Here is a 25,849-nt window from a genome sequence, read left to right as displayed (position 1 = left end):
GTGTGACTTTAAACGCGTAGTTTTCGCTATCGATAGACATCGTCGTCTCGATGGTAGGTTCTCGATCGTACGCGCAACGTACGGCCGTTGTTCTAATTCTTGTAACGCAAACGTTGGTGGTTCACGTGACCAGCTTCGCCGGTTTATAAGGCGAACCCTGAATCTCCAAAGCGGCGAAGAAGTCACGTTCGCGTCACGAGCCCGATTCGTGTCGCGAAAGCTTAATAGTTACCATCTCGAGTCGAAAGAACCGCACGACGCACGCGCGAAGAGTCTCTTCTCTTCTCTTCTGTTCTCTTCGGTTCCGTTTGCCAACTGGCCGAGCCGTCGTCTCTGTTCTCTGCCAGTTCGCGCGTCGCTCGAACGCAGACGCATGGTCGATCGAAAGAGACGCTCGTCGAGCTTCAGGATCCCCTGAAAATCGACCGGGAAATTTCAGGATTTCACGATCGACGACGCGTATCGACTTTGGAGAGGATTCGTCGCGGCGTTCGGCCTGTTGGAAAATACAAGAGAACGTTCGTACCAGATACGGGTACTTTACATTTTTGGCCGAGATTTACGACGTTACCGTTGCACGACTAATGTTTCCGTGCATTCACCGAGCGAAGTCGCTCGAACGAAGCCATTAAAATTATTAGTAGATTTACTTTACCCCGGATGCGTTTGGTACATTTGAGCTCGGTTCTCGGTACAATCCGCGTTGCGTTCGATGTAGATCGCCCGTGCAGTTTCTCGTTCTCGGCCCGTTAACGATTATTCGTGAAACGAAGTACTTCGAGGGGCAAAATCGTACGCAACTCGAGCGTAGAACGCAAGGCAGAAGGGGAAAGATCGCTTGGATCGTGTCGATCTTAGAATCGATTCTAGTCTTCGACCGTACCGAGTACGATTACTCGCACTTTTATACGTATCGCGCACTAATATCATCGGAAAGAGGACGATTCCACGTTTCGAAATATCTCGAAACGATGGAATATGTTTTTCGGCTCGCGAAGCTCCCCGTCGAACGCGTACACGCGCTCGAACGAACCCGCGTATACTTTGCGCACAAGTGCATACACTTGGCGCAAGTGCAACTGCACGCGTTCCCGAAAATTGAAGCTCCGCAGGAAAAAAGTTTGTTCCATCGCCGGCGGCTTCGATACGCTCGGAGTGTCCCTGAAACGAGTGAGCAAACTTTCGTAGTTTACTCCGCTCGGCGTGAATAGGAAAAAGTTGCCGCGCCGAGTTTTCAAGACGATAACGATACCAAGATTTTTTTCTACTCCGGTTGACACCCTTCCGAAGCGAGTCGTTTGGACACCAACGGGGAAGGATCCATTTCGATTCTTCGAAACGAAATGATTTCTTTTTTTTCTTGTACGCGGGATTTAACTCGAGACGTGTTATCAGCGGCCATTTGCGTTTCGTTTTCAGAAAATGTCGTCGCTGCGGACGCAATCGACCGGCGGCGGGGTCCTCGGTTTGAGCAGCGTCGGTTCCGATCGCACCGGAGCCACCTCGACCGCTGGCGGTTCTCATTCCCACTCGCACAGGAAGCACCATCATCATCACAGAAGCAGAAGCGCGCCGAGAGCGCCGGAGAAACCGCCAAGGAAGCGTCATCTTAATCCCGGCCACAGCCTCGCCTCCATTCCCAGTCAGATCAAGCTGTCAATGCTGAACAGCGGCCTCATCTCGTTCGGTGAGTTCTGCTCTGTTTCCCTCTCCGTTGGAAGATACGCGATCGGTACCCAAATCATTTTCCATCGGACCGCTACCTGGAACCAATCTCGAATCGAGCCCAGAGACACTCGTTTACGCGGGGATTGGACGCGTGTCCCGTCAACGATGACCACCACCTTGTTTGCCTCGGATCGTTCATTATCGAGCTATTGCTCGCGTTCTCGCAGCTTTCACTCGTATCGTTGGTAGCGGAGAACGTCGCTTGTATTAAACACGGAAGATCGCCGTATTAACCGCGATTGCAATTGCACTGTAGATAATTTCAGGGAAATTTCCTTTAAATTTACATCGATCGCGTAAAAGTTTCACGACGTTCTACTTTAACTCGAACGTTATTCAATTCACCTCTCGATGTTGAACCGGAATCCTTCAAAGGAGTCGGTAGAACGATTTTGTTCAAATTCGTGCGAACTGTGCTCTTCCGGTGACGAGAAGTTTGAATTCGGTGCGATTAGTACGGAACAATGTCTCTCTCTGGAGCCGCCTCGAGTCCTATTATTTCGTTTCAATTTACCTCCATCGGAGAATATTCTCCAAGTTTTCTGTGTTTTCTGTTTCACCGCGCGCACTCTGACATCTCGTTCTACAACGAGTTGAAAAGTTTACGACGCGTTTACGGTCGAGTCTTTGAACTCGTCCGAGATGACGAAATAACTCGACAGCGTCACGTGCTACGCCATTGCAGCACCGATAAAAGCTAACTGTACGCGACCCTAGGATATAATACGTTACGTAATAAGGTTCGAGCGACGAATTTGCCCGCGCGCTTTCAGACACCGATATGCGTACCGTATTTGGTGCAATAAAGTTGGCGAGTCGTTGGTCGATTCCTTATTTTCGAATAATTCCCAAAGTATTCGCTCGATACTTGGTTAGAACGTACAAAATAGGGAACACCGTACGAAAAGTGTAACTCGATTCTTTGCGTGAAATTAGATCGAAAACACGCGGTAGAATTTGTTCGCGCGAGGCTTCGTTTTGGATGAAATTCGTTTGGACAATTCATCGAGCGCAACTCGACCAACGCGTCCGATCGTTTCTCGTTGTTTCTACTTGCTTCGGTGTCTACGAACGTTGACGATGATACGTCGTGTTTTAATCTGGTTTAACCGATTCGAAGATAGTAAGATCGAGGGAAACGAATAATACCGTACTTACCTATCGTTGGTGTACAGAAACGCAATCACGAGTAGAAGTAACGAGCAATGGTCAGACACCTTGGCAAAGACGCGCTCGATCGCGGGCGTACGCAACAAATTTTCCAAACGGATTTTCTCCAATACGACACGTCGCGTGGAAAAATTCCATCGTAAATTTTCGATTCGTTTTTGCGCGAAGAATCGTCCCTCTATCGATTTTACCGCGGTTTCAGCCCAACCCGTTACTAAAAGCGTGGACGTAACATCGTGACGATGAGTCGTCGGTTCACCGAAATTTCCAAGATTACCTTCAAAAATTTGCGTCGAACAATTTCCATCGGTCTTGCTGAAAATTCCTGTTCGCGCTGGAAGAAGGGAACGGGAGTTGGGGGGCTTTTGTTGAGTTCTGAAAGGACTTTTTTCTTCGTTGGAGCATCAGCGCGGGATAAAAGAGATCCGTAACTTGATTCGATCAAGCGCGACATTTCTGTCGAGACTTTTCGAAGCGTTTTAGGTGCTTTTAACTTGCCAGTTCTCTCCTCTTTCACGTGTCACTCCGCGCGATATTTCTACGTCTCCGACGAGAATGTAACGCGCGATACAATTCTGTGGACAAGATCGAAACGAATCGGTGCTCTCTCGATTGTCCGGTCGCTGCGAGTGTACACGCTCGGTCGCAAAAAAACCAGGCACGAATCGAAAAGAGAGGATTTTTACAGGAAAAACTAAACGGAAAGTGTAGGATACCCTCGATCGAGATTCAAAGTCTCTCGCGTCGACGTACGGTATAGAGAATCGAGATGCGCATTCGTTTGCGCGATTAGCTGTCTAAATAAACTTTGATTTTGGAATCCCCTCGCGAATACTCGAAGATGAAATTGGGTCGAAACGTTGAGCATACATTTCGCTTCGATGTGCAATCTCATTGTGCTTAGCCATCGACCGACCTTTCCAGTTTTTCTTTCTTACCGGTAGATCCATCACTCCGGATCGATCTAGCAGTCGTTCCGTGAACTATCAACGAAACTCGTCGCAATAAATATTCGTTGCGAACCGATATCCCATTTCGGATCGCGTAAGCGGTGTACTTGAATCTCGAGCCCCTAAATTTATTTCTAAGCCTGCGTCGATATCCCGTACCTCGTACACTGGGATTTCTCTGTAGAAACTGTGATACCGCAGACCGGTGTGCGACCGAATTCAACCGAGCTTTCGATCTTTTGTTTAAAATTTCAAATATTTGATTTCGATACGTTGCGCGCAAGTTTAGACGATTCCGAAAGAACCGGAGAATCGAGAAACGATGTTTTCGTGAATATCGAATTCTCTCGGAAATTTGAAATCCGTTTCGGGAAACTCGGTCGTGATTCGTTTATTTTCAGAATTTATTTTCCTTTTTAGCGAACCGAACGCGTCGGTCGTTCTTCAAACGATATTTTTAAGCGAATTCAACCCGGCTAGGGGTTTCATTTTTCCTTTGTTCGGCCGTTGCTCGCAAAATTCTGACGAACGTTTCTTGTCCTCGACGCGCCTCGAAAATAATTGCGAAAATCGGTCTCTGGAGAATGGTCGCTCGGTCGAACCGCGCGCGAAATTATAGATCGATGATAGAATCGGCGCGTTAACGGTGCAGGCAAACAGCTAGAAACTGAAACGCGGGATAAACGGGATTGCGGATTCGGTCGAGTGGAAGAGTTAAGCGGCGACATAAGGTTTCGTGCTTTATCGCTTTTGCTTCGGTTGCGCCAAAAAGCTGCGAGCTTGATCAGCCCGAGGTTCGAAAGCTTCCCGGCGTACTCCTCGATGAACGTGTTTCCACAACGACCGATATCCCCGCCTCGCAAATCAAACTACCAATCCTTTGGTTTAACGCTGAACGATCGATGAAACGTACAGGGAATTTTTTTCTTCCTCGGATACACGGGATAAATCGTTGCTACGAGAATCTTCGAGTAAGTTTTATCGGACAAATACGTTATCGGGTTTGACCCGAACGTAAATATTTTACGCAAATTCTCGAATAAAATCCGTTGTTCGTCTTCGGGTTCTGACACGATCGACAGATCTGTACCGTTTCTCTTTGTGCGTAGAATCGACGAAATAATCGCGAAAGAAATGTTCGATTCTCGTCGAATCGGTACTCGAACCACCGATTTCGCGAACCTACCGATCGAGCATATTTGCAAGAACAACGCGACAATCTGGAGCACGACGACGAAGCGAATAAGAAATTTCACGAGACCGTGATTCGTTTACGTTTCTCCAATTATCGATCATCGCACTCGGCAGCCGTATTACCGTGGCGCGTTTCCGACAGGTCTGCTCCAACGAGTCGAGTGCTTTATAATATCATATTTCATTGGGCGGCGCGTACGTACCGTTCAGTATGCATTACGCAGTTACCTGGTTCTTGTGCCAGACAGCTGTGGATACAAATACATTTAGCGCGCTAACTTTCTAACGAAAAGTTGGATTTGCATTCTGCATTCGTGATTTGCATAGACACGGAACGCGTCACGGGTAAACGCTGTACCTTTCCTTTTGTTGCTGGCTCCGTAATCGCTACGTGCGCGGAAACCGTGATACGTAAAGCGGTTCAGCAACACCGAGAAATATTTATTTCCACGGTTTCGAAGGGTCTTCCGCGTTCTTCTCTTTCGGTTGTTCCCGAGAACGCGTACCGACTGCTTTTTGCACATTTTCGTTCGTTAGGGATCCTAATTCGTGCGCGTGTATCATTTTATCGAATGTTTCAAATACCGCGCACGCGTTCTCGAACGTTCGTCGAGCCGTGAAGTTCGAGTAGCGTGCCAATATTTTTCAACGTTAACGCGTACTCGGTACGAAACGATAAATCGTAATTGAATGTGCACGATTAGCCCGGCGGAGGAGTTTGCTTTCGAATTGTATCTTTCGCGCGAGTCGAATACGAGCTAAAACGTACACTGGGACATAATGGTAACGCGGTTACGAATCGCACGAGTGCATCGTTGCGGGTATCGCGGAACTCGTTCGCGACCGCTACGAAAGATACACGCGCAAAGTTGCGAATTTTCCCCGTAATAGGATCGACTTGTTAGTTTCGCAGTCGCTTCGCGTTAGACGGGATCGCGGAAACGACGTAGGAACACCAACGTCCGTCATTCTCGCGCAAAAACCGTATTAGCGGCAACGCGATGTACCACGGTGTCTGTCGGAAGCTGGCTTAATGGATTATTACAGCATTTTTCGTTTCTTCGCGGAGTACGCGAATGGCTCCGGCTTGCATTATTGAAACGGCTCGAAATGGAACAAATACTGGAAGAGAAAATTACACCGTTTCGGTGCCTCGAACATTTTCACCGTCGAATTACACTCGGTGCTGGAAAATAAAAATAAACGTATGCACGCGTTTACGAATAGACGAGTAAAAATTAAACAAAGAAGCAAGTAGTAACATTTTACGGAATCGTCCGCGTAAAGGTGTACAGTTCGCGCGAATGGTGCATTCTTCGACTCGAGGATCCGGAATAATATTCGTATCGGCAGCGATTAAAAGGTTAACCGTTCTCGTTAATGTTACGAGACGGAAGAAACGATTACGTACAAATACATCGATGTACTTATTCGATGAAACGTGAAACGAAGGAAACGTATTATTTCGTAGCGTTCGAGGAACCCGCGATTCGTAAAGGACGTTTGGGTATCGAACGAATGCGATCGAAGCGATTCGGAGGAGTCGGTTATTACGGAATTCGTTCGGTAACGTTTCTTTGCTCGTTGAAATATGTAAATTCTTTAAAATGGATCGCGGTTCGATCCTAAGCCGGTCCAAGGTTTATTTTGAATAGCAACGAACGATGAATGCGTCTGGTCGGTATCCGGGTTAATCCACTTGGGTTTCAACTTCTATTCTTGTGGCTCCCTCTCTTCCTTTCCTCGTCTTTCGAATTATTGTCGAGTGATTTTCTTGCGTCGCGGTATGCGAAAGGAGAAACGAACATTTGTACAAACGTACCCATCGTTTCTCGCGACTGTCGAAAATATGAATTACAGGATGTTGAAATTACAAGGGGTCGAACTCGACGAACGTTCGGTTTAGCGTCTACTCGAAATATTTACGCGTTAGAAATCGAATTAAATCCCGATACGCGTGCACGCGTTGGCCGTGCACCAGAAGTCGAAGGGTTCTTCGAGATCTTTTCGAAAACCGTCCCTTCGTCCAAATACCGACGCGTATACGAAGTACACGGTGGATTACAGTTGTTTCGAGTACGGACAAAATTTCAGTTCCACGTTTCGTTTTATTTACCGTACAAGTTCGCGCGAGCTCCGCAATATTTTTCAAATCGCGACTACGCTCTAGATATTGGAACCGTTACAGGTTCGTAGAGAATTTTAATCCGTTCTCCTCCACAGCCACCGTTACCGTTAAATTTACCAATTTCTTTTTCTTTTTCTTTTTCAACGTTACGCGCTTTCGAATTAGAGAACGCAAATTCGCACATTTATTACGGGCCGTTGTAACGTTTTGTTTTTAATTTCACGCGTTCGAATAAAAGGATGTAAACGTATGCATTTATCGTGGACCGTTGCAACTGTTTTTCCCTTTATTTTTTTCGAAGTTTCACCGGAGAAGGAACATTTCGAAAACATTTATCCGGCGCGCGATGAAACGCTCGTTTCCCCGCCAATTCTACCGATTCCTTGAAACGTGTTTTTTCTCGCGCTCTTTAGAAAAGTTCCGCAGTGGTTCCCGCGTGCATTCTCCTTTATTCTCGTTCGTTCCTCTTGATTTTCGTGTCACTGGCGGAAAAATGGCAAGAAAACATCGCTCCGAACTAACGCGAGCTACGAGCGCACAAGAGAAATTCAGGTTGAGTTGCCCGAAGAACTCCGAGCGGACCTTAATTTCTGGGTGCACATATTCCGTTCCGTAATGCAATACTTTACGGTTTAGAAAACTGAGAAAGAATGTTCATAAGTACGGTAGAATTCCGTCCGCTGACGCGATAAAATTTCACCGATGCGTGTTCGCAATATTTTTATCACCCCGTGCTTCCATTTTCTCTTTTAATATAATCTTAATGAAGTTTTTCACATTTCTCTCCGATACCTAGGAAATATTTTTCAAATTTTCACCCAGCTGGAACGAAACGCGCTCTTCGTTACGGTCGTGCGTTTATTTCGCATTTCCTTCGTTGATACGATCGCGACGCAGTCGTTCCGCGAGGCTCGGGCCAGAATTTCGGAACAACTACCGTTTGTAAACAAACGACCGCCCCACTGTTTCGAAATTTCAGCAAACGAAACGGACTTTAACGCGTTTCTTTCTTCGCGTTGCGAATCGAATATCGAGTGCCGCGAGAGTTTTTAAATTACTTTGGCGCAAAAGTTTCAACAACGCGGGATTAATTTCGAATATTGTACGTTTCATCGGGATTACTCCGTTCAAAGTTGTCGAGATATTTGTGAAATAACAACGCTTTCGAGAATACGAACAATTGCAATGTTATCAGCGAGTCGCGAACACTTCTCCGAAACAGAATATTTTTATGCGATATCACGACGCGGGTTTATTTATTTATTTATTTATTTTTTTTGTGCCGTTTCCGTGTTACAATTTGTTTGCTCGTATCGGAATTGAAACGGTCGGGAAACGAACGAAATATTAATTCCAGCGTATTTTTGAACTATCTGTCATTTATCGGAGAGGAGAGGAACAAATGGATCGAGTTTGTGGAAATTCCGTCCGTAACCTTGCTCGAGAGCTGTTCGTTTTCCTGTCGGTGACACGAACGAACGCGAGAGTAACGTCACGAAGGGTTACGCGAACGTAAGACACACGCGTGACATATTCCGCGTTTCCTCTTCCGGTCGTGCTGTTTCTCGGTGTTGCACGGAACCAGTGTCGGAACGAAATATTATACTAGCCGCGTAGCGGACAAACTCGTACGGTTCGTACGGCTGGCTGTTTTCTTTGAAATTTTCTCGCCTATCGGAGCAACGATTATCGTAAAGAATTACTGGTTTTCCAGCGAGCTCCGGTTTGTAAATCTCGCTCGAGAGACGCGTCACGGTGTCTAATTCGTCGAGGCGTAAAAACGCGAGACCGTCGCCGATGAAAAATGAAAACGTTTCCCTCCGTTACGAGCGCGTCGAGTATTAAACGTTGGATTAACCGTGTACCGGTAGTTGACACTTCCAGGAAAGGAGGACGAAAATAAGAATCCCGTCGGTGATATTCGTAATAGAAGATCGTGGTCGTACGGCCCCGCGATCCGCGATTCTTTCCACGTCTCCGAAATAAACTTTCCAAGGGGTTAATTGACTCGAAGCTCTCCTTGGAAATGTCCGATTGTGTGTTCGATTACGCTTCCGTAAGTTTCTCGTTTGAAAAGTAGCGTTTTCGTTCGTTGGAGCGAACGGTCCGTTTCTCTATGCTCGCGTCTTTGCGTCGTTTTTCGAGCGGGGCAAGTGGTAGATCGGTGAATCGAAAACGGGTCGACGAGTGTCGACTGTTGAAACGTTTCGGTATTTTCGCGGATAATCGCGTACCGCGTATCCGGCGAGTCGCGGTGATTCGAGACACAGAAATTTCTTCGGCGAGGATTGAACGGCGAACGGTCGGTAGGTTTACCGTGTCACGGTAAGCGAGGAGATCCGCGAGATCGTTGGTTCGAGGTGATATCGTTCCGGCGTGTCGAACGTTTCCAAATTACGGGACGAAAATAATACGGTCGACCCAGTGGCCGCGAGGCCCTGTTCTTTCGTAGCGTTTTCGTGTCAGTGGCGCGAACACGCGACGAGTAACAGGGTTACAGGGACGAAATCACCGCCGGGGACGAAAGAAATGCACGCCGCGACGCATTCTCGGGGGCCTTCTGCGATCGTGAATTATTTTTAACGCGACGTATGCGCGGCGTCACGAGCCGCTTCGGCCGTTCTTAGAATCGAGATCGACGGTGGCTTCTACGGTTGATCTTGACACGAATACGCGTAATCCAATGCCACGAGCGTTGTCCCTTACCGGCTGCTCTCGGCTCCTGTCGCGATGGAAATAAAGCGGTGCGTTCCCCGCGGCACCCGTCCGTAATGACTCATCCGCGTAGGAGCCACCGGTACCGGATGCGAACGGCATTAACATCCGTTTCTTCTCTTCCGATTGATTTATCGGCTCCTGACAACCGTTACTCCGCCATGTGTTACAACCGCGAGCCAGCAACGCTTTTTCATCGACCGTTACCGCGAATCTGACCCTACCGCAAGATCTGCTTTTCAAATTTATCTCCTCCTTCCGCAAAGAGATTCGAGCGATCGATCGTGAATCGTTCTTTCAGAATGCTTACGCACGGGTCGAACGATCGAAGATCGTCTCGACCTTGTCAATAGTCACTGATTTTCCAAATTTGTAAGCTCGATCCTTCGTTCGGAACGAATCGGGAAATCTCTCCTCTTTCGTTGAACGCCGCACGCGTCGCGACAATTGGCGCGTACAGTGTCTCCGTACGCGGATAAAATCGAACAGGTACGAAGCAGAGAACGGAAACGACGCGTCGAACGATACGATCCCGTGAACACCGGTATTCGAGCGATTTCTCGCGGTGAATTCGCGAACGGGTCGAAATCGAGTCGCGCTCGTAATTTTTGCGGGCGAACGAGAAACAACGCGGCAGGGGCGAAGAGCGGGAGTGGACAGTTTCGGTGGAACGAGCCGGGAGAAACATCGACGACGAGATAGAAAAGCCCTGGAACAAAAAGGGTGAACCTCGGGGGGAAGGGGTTGGCGACCGGGTGAAACGGCGCGAAATAAAAGGAAGAGCAAACGTTTGCGCGGGAGCTGGATGTCATTCAATCTCGTTCAGCAGCCCCCTCGTGGGCCAAGCAAAAAATATTGTTTGTCGTTTGGCGACACTTTTTCCCGTCTCCGCCATTCGCAGTTATTCCATGGACATCCCTCGTTTTCCACGCGAGAGAAGAGAAAAAAAAAAAATGGGTTAATGGGTTCTCCGATCCTCGGTGTACACGTTCGATCCGTACGGGATGGGCGAGGACGAGCGGTTGCGACCTGGTACGGAACGGTGCATCGTTCGAAAATAAATCGAAAGTGTGCGGTGAAATTTTTCAACGCGCGCCTTCCTTTCTCGAGGAAATCGGTTTCGGGAATACGCGGGGCACGCGTGGATTCGAACGCGTCTACCGTTTGCTTCGACCGGTTACGATCGATCGGGAGAGAACGAGATCGAGGAGAAACGAACGTTACGCAGCATCGTTGTCCACGAACGCGAACACGAGTCTTCGAAATCGTCTCGAGAAACGCGTTGTTTCGTACTTAGGGTCCGTATTTACAGGTAGAACGACCACCTTTCCGTTTCTGTCACCGATGCGAACTCGCGTCTCGTACGCTCGAATCGCTCGACGTCTTGTTTTCGTCTTGGCTCGTCGCACGCTCCGATGGATAGACAAAAGCGGCAACCGTTGCGTCTTTTCCGCGCTCTCGCGTGAAAATTAACGATCACTTTTCTCCCGCTGGTTACGAAACATCGAAGAGGAATTGGCGACGCAACGTTGTTACGTTTCGTTGGATCGCGGGCGGCTCGCCTGTTGCACAACGAACGCGGATCGATCGATCCTCGGCCGCGAGTTCGATGCTTCTCTTCGTAGATTGAATTCGATCGGCGCAAGGGTGTTTGGTCGCGAATTGCTTCGCGCGCGGCGTAACCGACTTCGATTCGGGAATCGAAGGGAACAATGCGGACACCGACGCTCGAATCACGCGCCTCGGTGGATTTTTCGGACGCACCGCGCTTTCGAATAATCGAGTTTTCCGCCGAGTAAAATTACTCGACGACTCTTCAATTTCAACGCGGAATTTAGCGTACCCGATCCCTTTCTGGTAAAAAATATTTTACCGGCCGTATGCGTTTCGTCTTCGCGAATGTTCGAATTTAATCCGATGGAATTACGCGACGCGTTCGATCGAAACTTTTAAAGCGAGAAACAACGTCGTAAAGTAAGATAAATCTCAAGGAAAGCGAACGAACGGAGAGAGAGGGAGGACCGTAAATTAAATATCCGTTCGAATGCATTTGTCGCGCAAATATCGCACATTTATCGTATACCGGCGAAAATCGATGTTTGAGAAAGGAACGATTCATTTTTATCGCGAGCGATCGTTTCCCTTGTTACGAGAACAACGTCACCGATTCGGTCGTACGGTCGACGTCGCGCGACAACGCGCGTCAATTTCCCTCGATTATCGAACATCGCGAACGATTCGAACGAAGTTTCGACGAATTCGTACGGTACACGTTTTCGCTCGAGTATTTCCTGTTTTCGGATCTCGGGTTCTGCAAACCGGCTCAACGGAGAAAATGTTTCCACGAATGCTGCTGCGAGAGCGATTTATAAATAAACCATCGCCGGTTAAGGCTGTCCGTGTTACCGTGCTCGAGGAACGCTAAAACTCGGAGAATCGGCCCGCCGGACCGAATACGTAATTGTCCACGGATACGAGACGAAAAAGCGCGTACCTCGCGAACGGTGCCCTGTAAATCCGGACAAAGTACCGATCCATCGGGAAGCGATTGTTGCTCGAGAACGATTCTCGACCGGAAGGAATTTTTACGCGCTCCTTTGAAATACAAATACTTTCCCGATTCTTGCCGCGTTCCCACCTCCGTAAAATAAATAGTCGAACCGATCGATCGAGGCGTCGAGCGGTGCATCCTCTTTCGCGCCAATGTTTTCTATTTGTGGAATTCTTTGCTCGAACTTACGATCGCGAAATAAATCTCGTCGGTGGCCATCTGGTAAGAAGCGTTCTATAAATATTTAATCGAATCTTCCTCGATTATAGGCACCGGGAAATTATTCCACCGACTCGTGCAACATTTTATCTCGATGCGTTCTATTATAATATTTAAGAGCGTCTCGTTTCGCCGGTATTTTCCACTTCTCGGGCTAAAAGTGGCGTCGAGTGCTCGATATCGAATATCGAAATTTTTTCCTCGGACGCATCCAACGACCAGAGAACTCGACCACCGCGATCTTTTTTCGAACGATTAACTCGGAACGACTTTAAATAACATTCGTGCGCTCTTCGATCGTTCTTTATCCGATTCGTTCTCCCGAGGAACGAACATTTTCGTACGCTGTACAATAATAATCGATCTCGAAGGTAAATTGCGATCAACGGGGTACGTTTAATTCGGCGCGTTACCGTGATCGCGCGAACGACTCTTTTCGATCGCGACAAGGTCTTCGAGACATCGCCTCCGGTCTCTCTCTTTTTCTCTCTCCTTCGAGCCGAAAGCCACTAACGGTGCTACCAATATTCTACGGTAATTGGCTTTACTTGGCAGAACGACAAGTTCGCATTTAGCCGGACGCGCGAGTCGCGAATCAGCGTGCACCGCCACTTGGAATTGCTCGTTTCGGACGCGTCGGATACGCGAGCACTCGCCTAGCCTTTCAACGTTTTCTCCGCCAACGCGAAGCACGCGATCCCCGCGAGGCGATACGTCGCAAATTCTCGACCCAAACTTCGACGATGACGCGATGCACCTGCACCGCGAACCACGACCCTCTCCTCTCCGAAAAACTGACGAGCTCCTATTGTCAACTCGCTCGAGTTCCCGTGTCGACGTTCGACCGCGTTTTGCTTCCTGTAGAAATCGACCCGTCCACTCTAGTCGATCGAACGTATCTCGCACCCTCCATACCGACGAATAACGCGGTTCGTTTAAACTCGACGCGATACGATGCGAATAGTTATAGGTAAACGTCCGCGAAGACAAATGGTCGACGAGGAATCGTTGAGGAAGAATTCCGAATGTGAGCTCGTTGCGTTTCTGCTCGAGAACCGGATATTTGTGGTCTTTGATCGGCGGTGGAATCGAAGGAGAAAATTTGGGCGTGGTCGGTAGAGGATCGAACGTTTAAGAAAACATAGAAACCAGGGGAACAAGTCGCGGGAGAAAAGTGCGTCTATAGAAAATTCGGGAAAAGGGAAATGAGAAAGATGGAGGAAAAGAATACTCGTGTCTCCGCGTCAGAGTTCTACGGTGTTTGAAGTGTTTCGAAACGCGTTTACGGGGCAAGGGTTCGCGAGGCAACGTATTTCGTCAACCGGTATTACCGAGACGATATAATTTCCCCTCGTTGAGCATTATCGAGGAAACGACTCTCGGCGATATCCGCGAAAGTACCGCGAGCATCGATGGCGCTGCGCCGTGGAAACGAGAGAAGAATCGCCGAAGAGAATACGATCGTAAGCCGGATTTTCCTGGAAATAAACGGGAGCAAACGAAACGATCGTGTGTACACAATTGTATCGTTTGTTCGCGATAAGCTGGTAACGCATACGGAGTTGCGCGCGCAACCGCTAATACGATAACTGGCTTTTCACGATACGACTGCTTCTGCTACTTGTAACTTCTGTAACCTGCCCGTTGCTCGCACCTACGAGTTTTCCCTTGATCCACGGGACGATGCAACTTGGATCGAAGAAGACGCGCGAAAGCTTCAACGAAGAGACGGTTACTTCGAATAACAATTTCGAGTACGTTGGATAATCCGAAGCGGAACACCCGAGCAACCGTAGCGCAACGAACACGATCGTTCGGATCCATCGATTCCGGAGTCCTCGAGACGCTTTTCCGCTACGATCGAAGACGTTCCAATCACGAGCGGAATAAAAATTGTAGAAACACCGACCGTTTTTCGGCTCAATATTCGCTCCCGAGCTCTTGGTTTCTATTTTTCGCAATTTCGTCGACAAAGGAAAGAGCTCTCCGCGAAAGAAATAGGTACACGTGTTCCCATTTTCGGGCACATTTTGCTCTCCCAGCGGAGACACTCTCTTTAATCGAGTCTCGAACGCTCGCTTTCATTTTGCATTCCGCGCGACCGTAAGTTCGCGACTATTGGCACTTTTGCGGTAATCGCAGCCGACGCCCTTTGCACGCTCGAGTTTCTGCAAACGTTTTCCCGGAGAGTGTGCATTTCGAAGTATCCTAGGAATCGATCGTTCTCTGGCGAGCGGTTGCGGCGCATTTACGAAAGAATCGACGTTTTCCCCCGTACGAATGAATTTTTCGATTCTTTTCGGGCATTCGCGAATTTTCGAAGCCATAGTTGCACCCGAGCCAGCAACTTCTCCCGTTCCTGCGTTAAATTCGGGCAGATTTCTACGAACAGATTCGAGAACTCATTATTTCACCGGTACAATACCCGTAGCAGTCTCAACCTAGATTTCACGTTGAATTTGGCCCATCGCGTACCTTTAGAAACGCTCTTCGTACGCGCTGAAAATTTTCAATGGAATTTACCGTTAGGGTCGTACCGGGAATGCTCGCGATCCTAAGGGCGAATCGCTCGAACGAACATCATTCCGACCTTGCCCAGTCACTATAGTTACCGAACTATGGTGATCGATCACTTCTCACCGTTTCGAGGAGACTTTGGTCCCAGCGATAACGGGGATGCCGATTTTCGAACTAACGAGGCAATTTAACGCCCGAACGATCAATGCCTCGAACGATTTAACAACGATCGGTTCGATCGGTGGGCATAATTGCGTTCGAGCCTCGATCGTGGATCTCGGTCGTCCACTCGAGACGAAAAAGGTTGCAAGGAGACGCGTTTAAAAATAAATTCATGGCCGACCGTTGCCCGTCCGGCGAACGATATCGGTGCTGCAATAGGTGGTTGACTTTCCCGTGAATTTAGAGACGCAGTTGTCGGTACGTTTAACGCGTTCGAGATCCTGGATAATTGAGCGGAAAGCTACGTCTCCGTGGACGTGTCTCGCGAAAAGCTACGGAAACTTCGAGACTCTTTTTACCCGCGTTTCAGAATCTCCGTGTCGCCGTTAAGGAGTTCGCCCGGTTCACGGTTCTGAAAATTCAACGATCTTCGCGAGTCTTCGCGGGCCGACTTTTCGACGAGTCTACTTAAAATTCGGTCTACTTAAAAATCGAACAGATTCTCGATCTTCCGGTCGACGCTTGGAATTTCGCTGCAATTTTTCGAAAGTGTAATTCGGTCGATAGCTGACTGGAAAAGGAACGCGAAATACGTATACGGTGACGTCACAGAGAACGCGGATGTTTACGCGCGTACGGTACACGCGAATATGCAAAACGTATGCAAAACTCGTGCAGAACTCGTGCAATATATATGCACTTATATTCGGAGTAGCTGCACTTATGTACGGACTGTGTACACGGCGTGTACTTACGTAGAAAGGTACGTGCGGTAAGTGCTCGCGTCGCGGAAAATCTAAACGGTCCACCGATTTAACCGGTGGGCGAAGAATCGGGGAAAGATTTGCGAATTCGTGTCCGCGATGCTGAGATACGGAAAACAGTGGTCAAATTTAGGGGTAGCCTTCGCTTCACGGGCAAAACCGACAAGTTTGCGCCGAAAAACCACCCTGTTACGCGTTTCATGGGATATAGAAGGAGTTGGACGCTTCGAGCAGCTCCAGCCAGCGATTGGATTAACTACGTCGCAGGTGATATCGACACTCGATGGGACACGCTCGAATCCTGTACGAGAGCTTTGAAAAACCGGAGCAAAAAACTTATCGATCGATCCAGCGACAGAACCGACGCAATTGGGCATCGATCGAGCAATTCGACGTCGAAGCACTTACCAGGAAGAATTTCAAAGGTCCACTTTCGTGAAAAAAGAAATGAATTCGAAAATGTTCCCGGTCGCGATTTGTATCCTAGCCGTAAAGAAGGGAAATAACGATCCGCTTCGAGGAAGCTTCTTTCGTCGAAGAAGGAGCAACGAGAAGCGACGAAGCCGGCAATTCCGTGAGTGCCGAAAGAAAATGAAGAGAAAAAGGGGGCGAGAGTTTCGCACGAGAGCTCGATGTCCCAGTTCGGTTCGGGAAATAACCGAGTGTCCAATTTTCGGTGCTGGCAGCCGAAGAAAGTCGGAAAATCGAAGGGCCGGCTCTTTTGGTTCGAAATCGTTTTCTCTCTGGTGCGACCGCGGGCTCGACCACGCCGGGAAATCGATATCGGTTTGGTCGCTCGAACGCGCTCGAGACGGTACGTCCCGCGCTCGAAGAGCTCGCGAACCACCGAGAGCTTTCACGCTGGCAAATACTAACGAGCCGGGCTAGCTAACGCCGGTATCGTACAAGTAGGCGTATTCGTTGCGAATCGAAGTAAACGAGACAATCGGGATAAATTGCACCCGAACCGCCCGAGAAACTAACGGATGATTAACAAAACGAACGATACGTTCGAGCGATTCGACGTCAAAACACCGAGTGTCGAGAATTGTCGATGTCTCGTGTCGTCGAGTAACGCGCCTCGATCGAAAACGATACTAATCGGTGCGAATCGAGCAGTCGCTGGCGGTCACGGTTTTAAGTAATCGTAAAGTCCGATCGATGAAAGCGACTGCTCGAACTTGCGAGCGGACACGTCTTTGAGTAATTGCAAAACGTAATCGATGAAAGTGGAGAGTTCGTAACTTCTCGCTGAGTACTCGATTAGATTTTTTTCCAGTAGTTTTCGTGCACTCGTGCTCGCTACAGAGAGCGAGTTAAGGTCGGAAATTAAGAGAAACTTCAAAGGTCGTTGAAACAACGAATGGCGCGGTATAATTTACAAACGAAGTAAACGCGAGGAACGGAAAGCAAGAACGAGACGTTCGGTGAGCCGGTCGAAAGAAATCGGTCGAGCTCGAAATATTCGCAGCAGCGTAATAAATAGCCGGGCTATTAAATCTTGCCCCGGTAATTAATGAACCCTTCGGACAGGTAATAACTCTTCATTAGCAACACCTTCCATTTTTCTTCCCCGGTGTTGTAACGAGTGACTTTATTGTTCCTGGAATAAGCGAACGGCTTATTTTTGGCCCAAGGGAGGGGGGTTAATCGTACCCGATCGAGTTACATTTTCGAACCCCGTTTGGACTTTGTTGTTTCCGTAACGCGGTCGTATTTCGGGGACGGTGACGGTTCGGTTTCCCAACGGCGGATAAAATAATGAAAATCGACGAATAGGAACGGCTGCGATCGCGACGATTAACGCACGTTCGCGTCGAAATGGTCGTTACTCGTTTGAAAAGTGTGTCGAGGAGGAAACGACTGGGCGCCGATATCGTTAATAGCAGCAGGCGTTCCGTGAAATTCGGACGATGCTATCAATGAGATGTAATCTCACACGCTACTACTGGAGTATGCCTGCCTCTAAAGCGATCCTCGTGTGTCCACATGCTCGTCCCGGCATCTAGGTCAACGTATACGTATCAAATCAGCGCCGTATTTGTCTTGTCCAATGATCGTTATACCGTAATAATCCGTTCGATAGGGTTATCGGATTAAAATCAACGCGTTCAAAGTAGTCGGGAGAATCACACGTTTCGTATTTTTTTCGATTCTCGTTCATTCGTGTTCGCGTCCAGTTAAATTGCAACGGTCTCGAAGAGAGGAGAAGCTCGTTAAAATTTCGCGAAATTAACGCTACAACTACCAACGGTGAACTTATTGCCATTTCTATCGGATCTCGCGCGCGTCTTCCAACTTGGCGAGGAAAAGACGAATCGATTCACGGGTACCGTTAGTTGTACGTCCGTTTCGATGATCGTCCACGAATATTGCAATTCGAACGAAATATAAGTTCGAAACAAATGAAATCGACCCGTTCGGTAGTCGTAGAGTTAAAATGACACGAATCTCTGCACAGGGGTGAGTTCGGTGAAACATTTCGAACCAAAGTTCGAATCGAATCCTAACGCGCGCAACTCTATTGCACCGCAGCTCGAGATTAGAAAATACCGAACGAATTGAACTTTCTAATTGAACTTCCAATCAACGAAACATTTCCGCGAATTTGCGAAAGTTGTCGGGTCAGTTTCGCGGATTTAATCCGATCGTGCAATCAGAAGCTGCATTATTGCCGGACACCCGTGGATATCGAATTAATCCACCCTCTTGTGCGCGCGCACACGCTACGCGCGAATGAAATTTCGCTAATTAACGACAGATAGGTAAACGCACGCTTACCGTCGGATGATAAGCCGATGCGTGTTGTTTTACACGGACGCGTAATTATCGCGGCGCAACGACGAGGACCTACGATTATTAACCGTCGTTCGTAAGTTCGAGTTCGGTGCGATACGAACGCTCTTCTTCGAATTTATCGGCTCGACGGTGCCTTCGAAGGTTCGTAACCGTTCCTGTTTGTATGAAAACGTAGACGCACGATCTCGATAACTCGGTGAAGAGTAACGTTTCGTAGAGGGTGTAAATTACGCGAGGAAAGAGCGTCGAAAGAAAAATCTGTAGGTGCGAGCCGTTCCGGTTATGTACAATTCAACGAGGCATTTGAAATTCCACGTCGAACGCAGGCCGAAGATTTTCCGATCGCGTTTACTTTAAAAGTCAGATTCGACTCGACCGGTGAAATAGAAAAATATCTTCCGATCGTCGAATTTTTATCTCGAAATCCCCGAGTTAACGTTCGGCTATTTTTATCGGTTCCGGCGGAAACGAATCGTTCGACCGTTGTATTTCGTTCGTTCGCTACAAGTCTATTGTTTTCTTAATCCACCCTGATTTGGCAAACACTCGGCCAGGTGAATAACACGGCAAACAAGAAACGCAAACAATTGCATCGCGTTTCGATCATCCGCGAGAACTCGCGACCCAGATTGGACCGACCGTTTCGGAATAAATCTTCCGATGTTTCGCGCGACCGTATCGTAGATTTTTGGGGAGAAACGATGCCCAACCGATCATTAATTCCGTTCATTCGACGCTGCCGTAAAACGTACCGTGCATTTTAATGGAGTAGGTAATTCAACGATGTCCCGCTAATAATATTTGTAACGCAATCGCTGACACGATATTCGGCCGGTCGTGTCGCGTATAATTTGTATCGATCGTTCCTCTCGGGGTTCGTTTGACGATTAAAAACGGGTTCCAACGCGATCGTAGATCGTAAGAGTACGTTGGAACGTCGACGTTCACGGTTGCGCGAAATCGGTACGATTCGATTTTTGTTTACAGATTTCCCGGCGCGGAACGAGAAACTTTAATTAAATGTTCCCTCGGACCACTGTTACGAGAAACGTTGGAAAGTCGTTCTATAGAAATCCCTTTCGAGGGAAGAGAATTAGAGTACCGTGAACGAAAAATTCCGGAAGCGAGAAGGGTCCGGATAAGATCTCGAAGAGAAAAGCGCGATAGAATTGCATTCTCCCTCTTCCCGAATTTAACGAGTTTTTGAGCATCTCCAGCCTCGGTCCGAAGTAAAATGGCCCATTGTCCTTTAGAATCGTCGTTTATTAATTCTCGTTTCGCGAGAAAGTACAATCTTACGCGCAGAGTGCGATTTACGAATACGTGTACTCCGTTTCGCAAATGCGCGACGACGATCTATGTATCTGCAATTTATTAAACGATCGGTTTCGCCACGTTTTCGTTTCGGACGCGTGAACTCTCCGTAGACGAATGGAACGGAAAGAATTATTTACAACGATAACGATACAGGTGAGCGTACGACGTAATCGTTCTTGACACGTTCAGTGAGATCGCTGCTCGCAAATAGTTGTACATCGATCCCGTTTTATAACGAAAACGCAATATCGAAGGCGCTCGATCGAAACCGATATGCAAATCGCGTCAATATCGTTGACTCGCAGCTCGACTAAAAAGAAAGCTCCAATGACCAGGACGTGGCCGGGTCGCGACCGCAAATGATCGATATTCAGCAACCAGTGCGGAGAGAATTTTAAATTTTTGTAACGGTTAAGTATCGCGAATCGATGGAAAGTTTTCTCGTCGCGGGAGAAACAAAAGCCGTTTCATGGAAATGATCGTGAAACGGACCAAAAACGAACTTTTAGAAAAACTTATTTTTTTTCTCCCGCGCTGGTCAGGTTTCTCGCGTTTCTCGCGTTTTCCCAAGAAATTAATAAATCCGTATCGCGGGAAGGGACTGAGGCGATCCGGATTATCTCGCGAGTTTGGTTTCCGAGAAGCTCGATTATCCGCTACTCGAATAAATAGCGATCGGTTCTGAAATCGAGCGATCGAACTTGGTTTCTAGCTAAAGAATTGTTACCGTTCTCAACTTCTGAACAAACTCGTGATCGTAGCGCGTCTTTCTCTTACCACGGTAGAGGGAAAAAATACGCCGAAGAAGTAAATGAAATTGAAAATTTCAACACGTATCGATGGTTGGGAGTTTGCCGAAGTTATCGGAGTCGTCGATCGTTCTTCCGGCTACCATCTGGAGCCTCTCTCTCCCAAGAAATCGCGGACCCTGTCGGTCCGTTTGTCCAATTTTGGCTTTCGTTTGCCAATTAATCGAATCCACTTTATCGTCTTTCACAATCGAAGTCGCGGCCCGACTATTTTTAGACCCAGAATTCAACCTAGTTGAAGCCAAGTTTAAGGTCTGGGGTTAGTTCGATCCGTCGAGTCCGAAATAACTCGCTACAGTTCGACCAGTTTTAACCAATTTTAACCAATCTTGAACTTAGTCTCGGTTTCGTTTCCCGTGGAGGATTCGTTCCTTCCTTTTCCACGTTTTCGAAAAACTCTGTTCCGTCGTCTCGAAGATCCGGCGAGAAAGCAACGATTTCCAACACCTCTCGAAAATCTTCGAATCGCCACGTAGCGATATTTTCGATCTTTCGCTGAAATTTGTTCACCGAGTGTTTCCCACGGGTATTAATCGTATCCCGTCGTTGTCGATTGGCCCTCGCTCCATCTTGTCTCCGTTGGCGGCACAATGGGTTCGAGATTCCTTAAAGTTCCGGGAATAGAGAGGGAAAATTCCTCGCCCGATTCTACAATACGCACACCCCGGCTCTACAAACGATCGTTTGATGGAGCGCGAACCGCGTTTCGCGCGAGTTACCTCGCACCCGACAGCGGTGTAAAATTGAGCGCGGTGGGTAAACGCTCGAGAGGAAACTCTCGCGAAGAAACGCGAGGAAATCTCGCGGTGCGTGAACGCCGCGAATACCGCGATATCGGACTATCTAATTTCAGCGAACGAAATCGTGTCAAGGCCCGAGGCGGACCGAGTCCGCGCCGATAGGATTCTTCCTGCGAGCGGCAAACGGAACGGAGACGCCGCAAAAAATCAGTTTCAATGGGAACCCAACGGAAATAAATTCACCGGACATTGGGAGCGGAGCCAATCCATCCGAGAATATTCGAGATTTATCGCGGTCGTTCCGTTATCTCCCGCGAATACCTACGGCTTCCCGGACCTCGATTATACCGGAACTCGATCGTGTCTCCTTAACGATCTGTATCGAATCGCGACCACCCGCGGAAACGCGGAGAATTTTTACGCTTCCGCGCGGAGAACGCATTTTTGGAAATTTCTTCTCGAGTCGAAGAACACGGAACTCGTACCGGAGTTCTTCGAGAGAGTGTTTCGAATCGAGCAAGTGTTCTTCGTCGTTTTTAAAACGTCGAGAACGAAAGAACAATCCTTTTCTTCGATCTCGCAAAGTTACCCATTGAATAGCAACGTTAAAGGCGTCGATGGCTAGACGATAGAAGCGATAACACCAAACGGAATACAAAGTACCCGTTTCGAGTTTCGGGAAAGAATTGAACGCGAGCGGGAAGAAATTTCGAAGAAAACGTTACCAAGCGCCAAGTATCGCGCGCGGTTCGCAAATCACCCATTGTTTTCCCCAAAAAAGCCCGACTCGTGGAATTCCAAAGGTTTCTTTAATTTCTTCGCGCGAATGCCCTCCGCATTCCTCGCAACGAGAGTCAGCGAAATTGCTCGATTCCCCGAAACACGGCTCGCAAAGTAATCGCACTTTCGAGATCCGTGGAAGCTGGTTTCGTTGGAATAATTGTATTTCGGAGATTAAGGAGGAAAGTAGTTAAGATTTGGGTTAAGATCGACGTTTCGCGATCAATCGCGTATCTTCGGAGTCTCGGTGGAAGGCGAATCGCGCGATTCGTTGGTAAGTTTGCACGCGTATGACCAAGTCCGCGTTTATCGGCGTCGGTTTACGAGGGACGAGAAACTCGTAGAACTCGGTTGCGTTCGAAAGGTATTTCTGGATAGACGTATACGGGGTTGACGTCCTTCTGTAAACCAGTCGATAAAACATTCCGCGCTGACCGCGGATCGGACTCGGTTAACCGTTTCACTGTAAGAAGTATGTTACGCGAATTCGCGCGCAACTCGAGAGCTGGATTCTTGTCCGTTGACGCGCGAGTAACTCGAGGTCTTCGCCGACGGTCGATATTTTTTTAAAACGGCGACAGTTTATCGTTCAAGCGCGATACCGTGATTCGCGAGCTTTTTCCTCGCGACCTGGTGTTCCATCGCGTTTACCCTGGTGATGTTTCGGGGTTTGTTCTCGCGCGAGAAAATTTGTTCTCTTCGTTGACCGTGCCTCGCGATAGAAGGGCTCCGAACCGTAAATAAATATCGTCGGCGTCTCCGTCGTAGTCTTATCGAGTAGGGAGGTTTTCATCGGGTCGGTCGAGGGTCTACTCGCGAGACACTCGATCCCATCGCTGCTCGAGTGTATCGTTGAAAAACTAAAGAGTACCGGTGGCGTGTGCTATCTGTCCGTTCGACGGCGTAATCCTCGCTCTTCCGTTCGGCAGAGTTTCGTTCCCCGATCGAGTCGGTTTCGAAAATTGGCCCGCGGTTGAATCACCGACGGGGACGTTCCGGCAACGGATCGATGCATCGATTGTCGCGCGTTCACCGAGAGGGAAAGAATCGTTGGTTCGTTTCTCGGTCTCCGGTGGGCACCTTTAGAGCTACGCGGCGATGGTCAGCTTCGAGTCTCGTTAAAAATGAAAGTCGATTGATTCCAGGCTCCCTGGAAACGGATTCCAGCCCGTCCTAGGTCGGATCGGAGGTGTCTGACCTGCCGCGGAGACGTCCCGCTCGCTCTGCGTCGTTCGACTTCCAGCGGGAGTGCTTTGCCGAGCGATTCCCACACCGCTCGAGGGACAAGATTCAAAGCGAGTCGGCGACGCCTCCTCTTTAACGAGAACGCGAGCGTTCGAAGGAATCGTAGGCGCGGGAGATCTCTTTCCACTTATGGATTGGCAAAATTGGCGTTCTTCGAGCCGAGGTGTCGAACCCGAACCGGATTTTCTTATTTTCGTTATTCGAGGAGAACGATCGTAGACGCGCACGAGAGAGAGAGAGGGATCGAAGTAAATTTCGCGCGCTCGGTGGCACGCGGCGCAGAGGGTAACTCGCGAGCGGTTCGAAAGGAGAGGAAAATCGAGGGAGATCGACCGAGAGAGCGGGAGGTCCCGGCGAGAGGCGTCGTTAGCGTTTAAAGTAGCATTACCGAAACCTGTCGAAACGAGCTACCTTCCCGCAATACCGGTATATTTTCCTCGGAGCGGGATCGCGTCCCTCGAGCGTCGGTGGGAATCGAGCTTTACACGGGATTGCGCGCCGCTGGTACGTGCTCGAACCCCGAACTCCCGACGGCGAACAATTTCCTATGAAGCGCGATCGTTAGCACGCTCGGTTCACTGAGATTCCGGGAACTCGTCGAGAGAGCTCCGGCTTCCAAGTTTCTCGGTTTCTTCGCCGCTAATGGAGACCAGACAAAGGATTCCCGACGAGGACCGACTGGCTTCGTCCTTGAGTAATTTATGACCGAAGCTCCGCGTTTCGACGCGTCCGTTTGTCCAGAAACTTTCCACGACGTTGCTTCTCTCCGAATCTCGATGTTTCGAGACGATGGCGGATTTCTCGAATCTATCGACGCGTAACGCCACGGTGGACCCTTCGAGGACCCTTCGAGGACTCTTCGAGGACCCTTGGTGCACGCGCGACGCTATCGGTTTCGAGCCACCGCCGCGCGAGCAACGAATTTTCCTATCGGTGCGCGTAATTCGGCTCTGTGTCGTCGATACCACCTAGAAAGTATCAACGACACCGTTTCCACGACCTCTTGGCGATCGTTCGCGTTTTCAACTTCCCCATCGAGGATCGAGGATCGAGAATTTCCAACGCGCACCTCGCTCCGTCCCCGAAAGGTTAAAGATAGAACTCGTTTCGAGAATTCGAGATGGTCCCGGTGTTCGTTTTCTTTCCGCGACCACCGACCGAGTGTCTCGATAATTGGCGAAAGAGAAAGAACACTCGCGAGTTCCATCCAGATGTTTTCAATCCCGCGATCGCGAAAGTACGAGGATTCCGAGTCGAAACGACGAGAGGGAAACCAAACGAACCGCACGGATTGTTGTTCCGTTCCGACGTTCTTTCGAACGAATGGAACCGAAGCAACGCGAGGAACCCATTGAAATTTATCGCGCACGTGCGCTCACTGACGAAGACAGGAGGCGGTAAAATTCGTCGAGGTTTCGGCGCGATTCCGGTCCGCTCGAAGGAGAACGACGAAGAAGCGGAAGAGTCCCCGAGCACGAGAGGAAACGCGCGAGGCGAAAAGCAATACCAATTTTCCGTATCGTTCCCCGTGCAAAGGGGGAGGGACAGAGTTTCTCTTTGAAGTAGCCGATCGATCGAAACTCTATTAATTCACCGTCACGGTCGAAGGGGATATTAATTCGCGTAATCGTCGGAAAAATGCAGCAACGGTAATTACCCGAACGTTCGGTGTATCACCGAACGTAATTATCCGATGGAAAGCTGGGTCGGAAGGAAACGAGCGCGCGGGAAAACAGAAATCCCCGCTGCGAGTCGGAGATCGAAGCTCGGGATTCGGATTTAATTCGGGACGCGGGCTCCGACGACCGAACGAGATTTCACGATTCGAGGATCACGGAAACATCCATCGCGACGCGATTTAACGCTTCCGATTCGAATCTTCTTTCCACCTGCTTCGGTCGCGTTGCTCTTTACGCGTTCGTCGAAACCGCCGAACGGACAGGGTGTTCCCGAGAAACAGGATAGTATTCGTAATCGAGAATCTTATCGAAAAACTTACTTCGACTCGAGACTCGATCGCGGTGTATCGATCTTCCCACTTGCCGCGCGTGTATCCTTCAT

The 25,849-nt window shown here is 48.8% G+C and overlaps 2 protein-coding genes across 3 annotated transcripts in view; one reads left to right on the top strand and one right to left on the bottom strand.

Annotated features, from left to right (window-relative positions):
• The window catches only part of Spf45 (splicing factor 45), a 166,472-nt gene that overhangs the window by 34,916 nt on the left and 105,707 nt on the right, over window positions 1-25,849 (bottom strand). The window lies entirely within an intron of this gene.
• Ptp36e (protein tyrosine phosphatase 36E) overlaps window positions 1-25,849 on the top strand; it is a 65,639-nt gene that overhangs the window by 9,259 nt on the left and 30,531 nt on the right. Inside the window, exon 2 of the mRNA XM_076316303.1 lies at window positions 1,420-1,687. Coding sequence (XP_076172418.1) covers window positions 1,423-1,687 — 265 coding nt within the window. The 5' untranslated portion in view covers window positions 1,420-1,422. The remainder of the gene's footprint in view (window positions 1-1,419; window positions 1,688-25,849) is intronic.

The sequence above is a fragment of the Ptiloglossa arizonensis genome, chromosome 7 (genome assembly GCF_051014685.1).
Source record: "Ptiloglossa arizonensis isolate GNS036 chromosome 7, iyPtiAriz1_principal, whole genome shotgun sequence".
In the NCBI taxonomy this organism is placed as follows: domain Eukaryota; kingdom Metazoa; phylum Arthropoda; class Insecta; order Hymenoptera; family Colletidae; genus Ptiloglossa; species Ptiloglossa arizonensis.
This window is presented reverse-complemented; position numbering and strand designations above follow the sequence as displayed.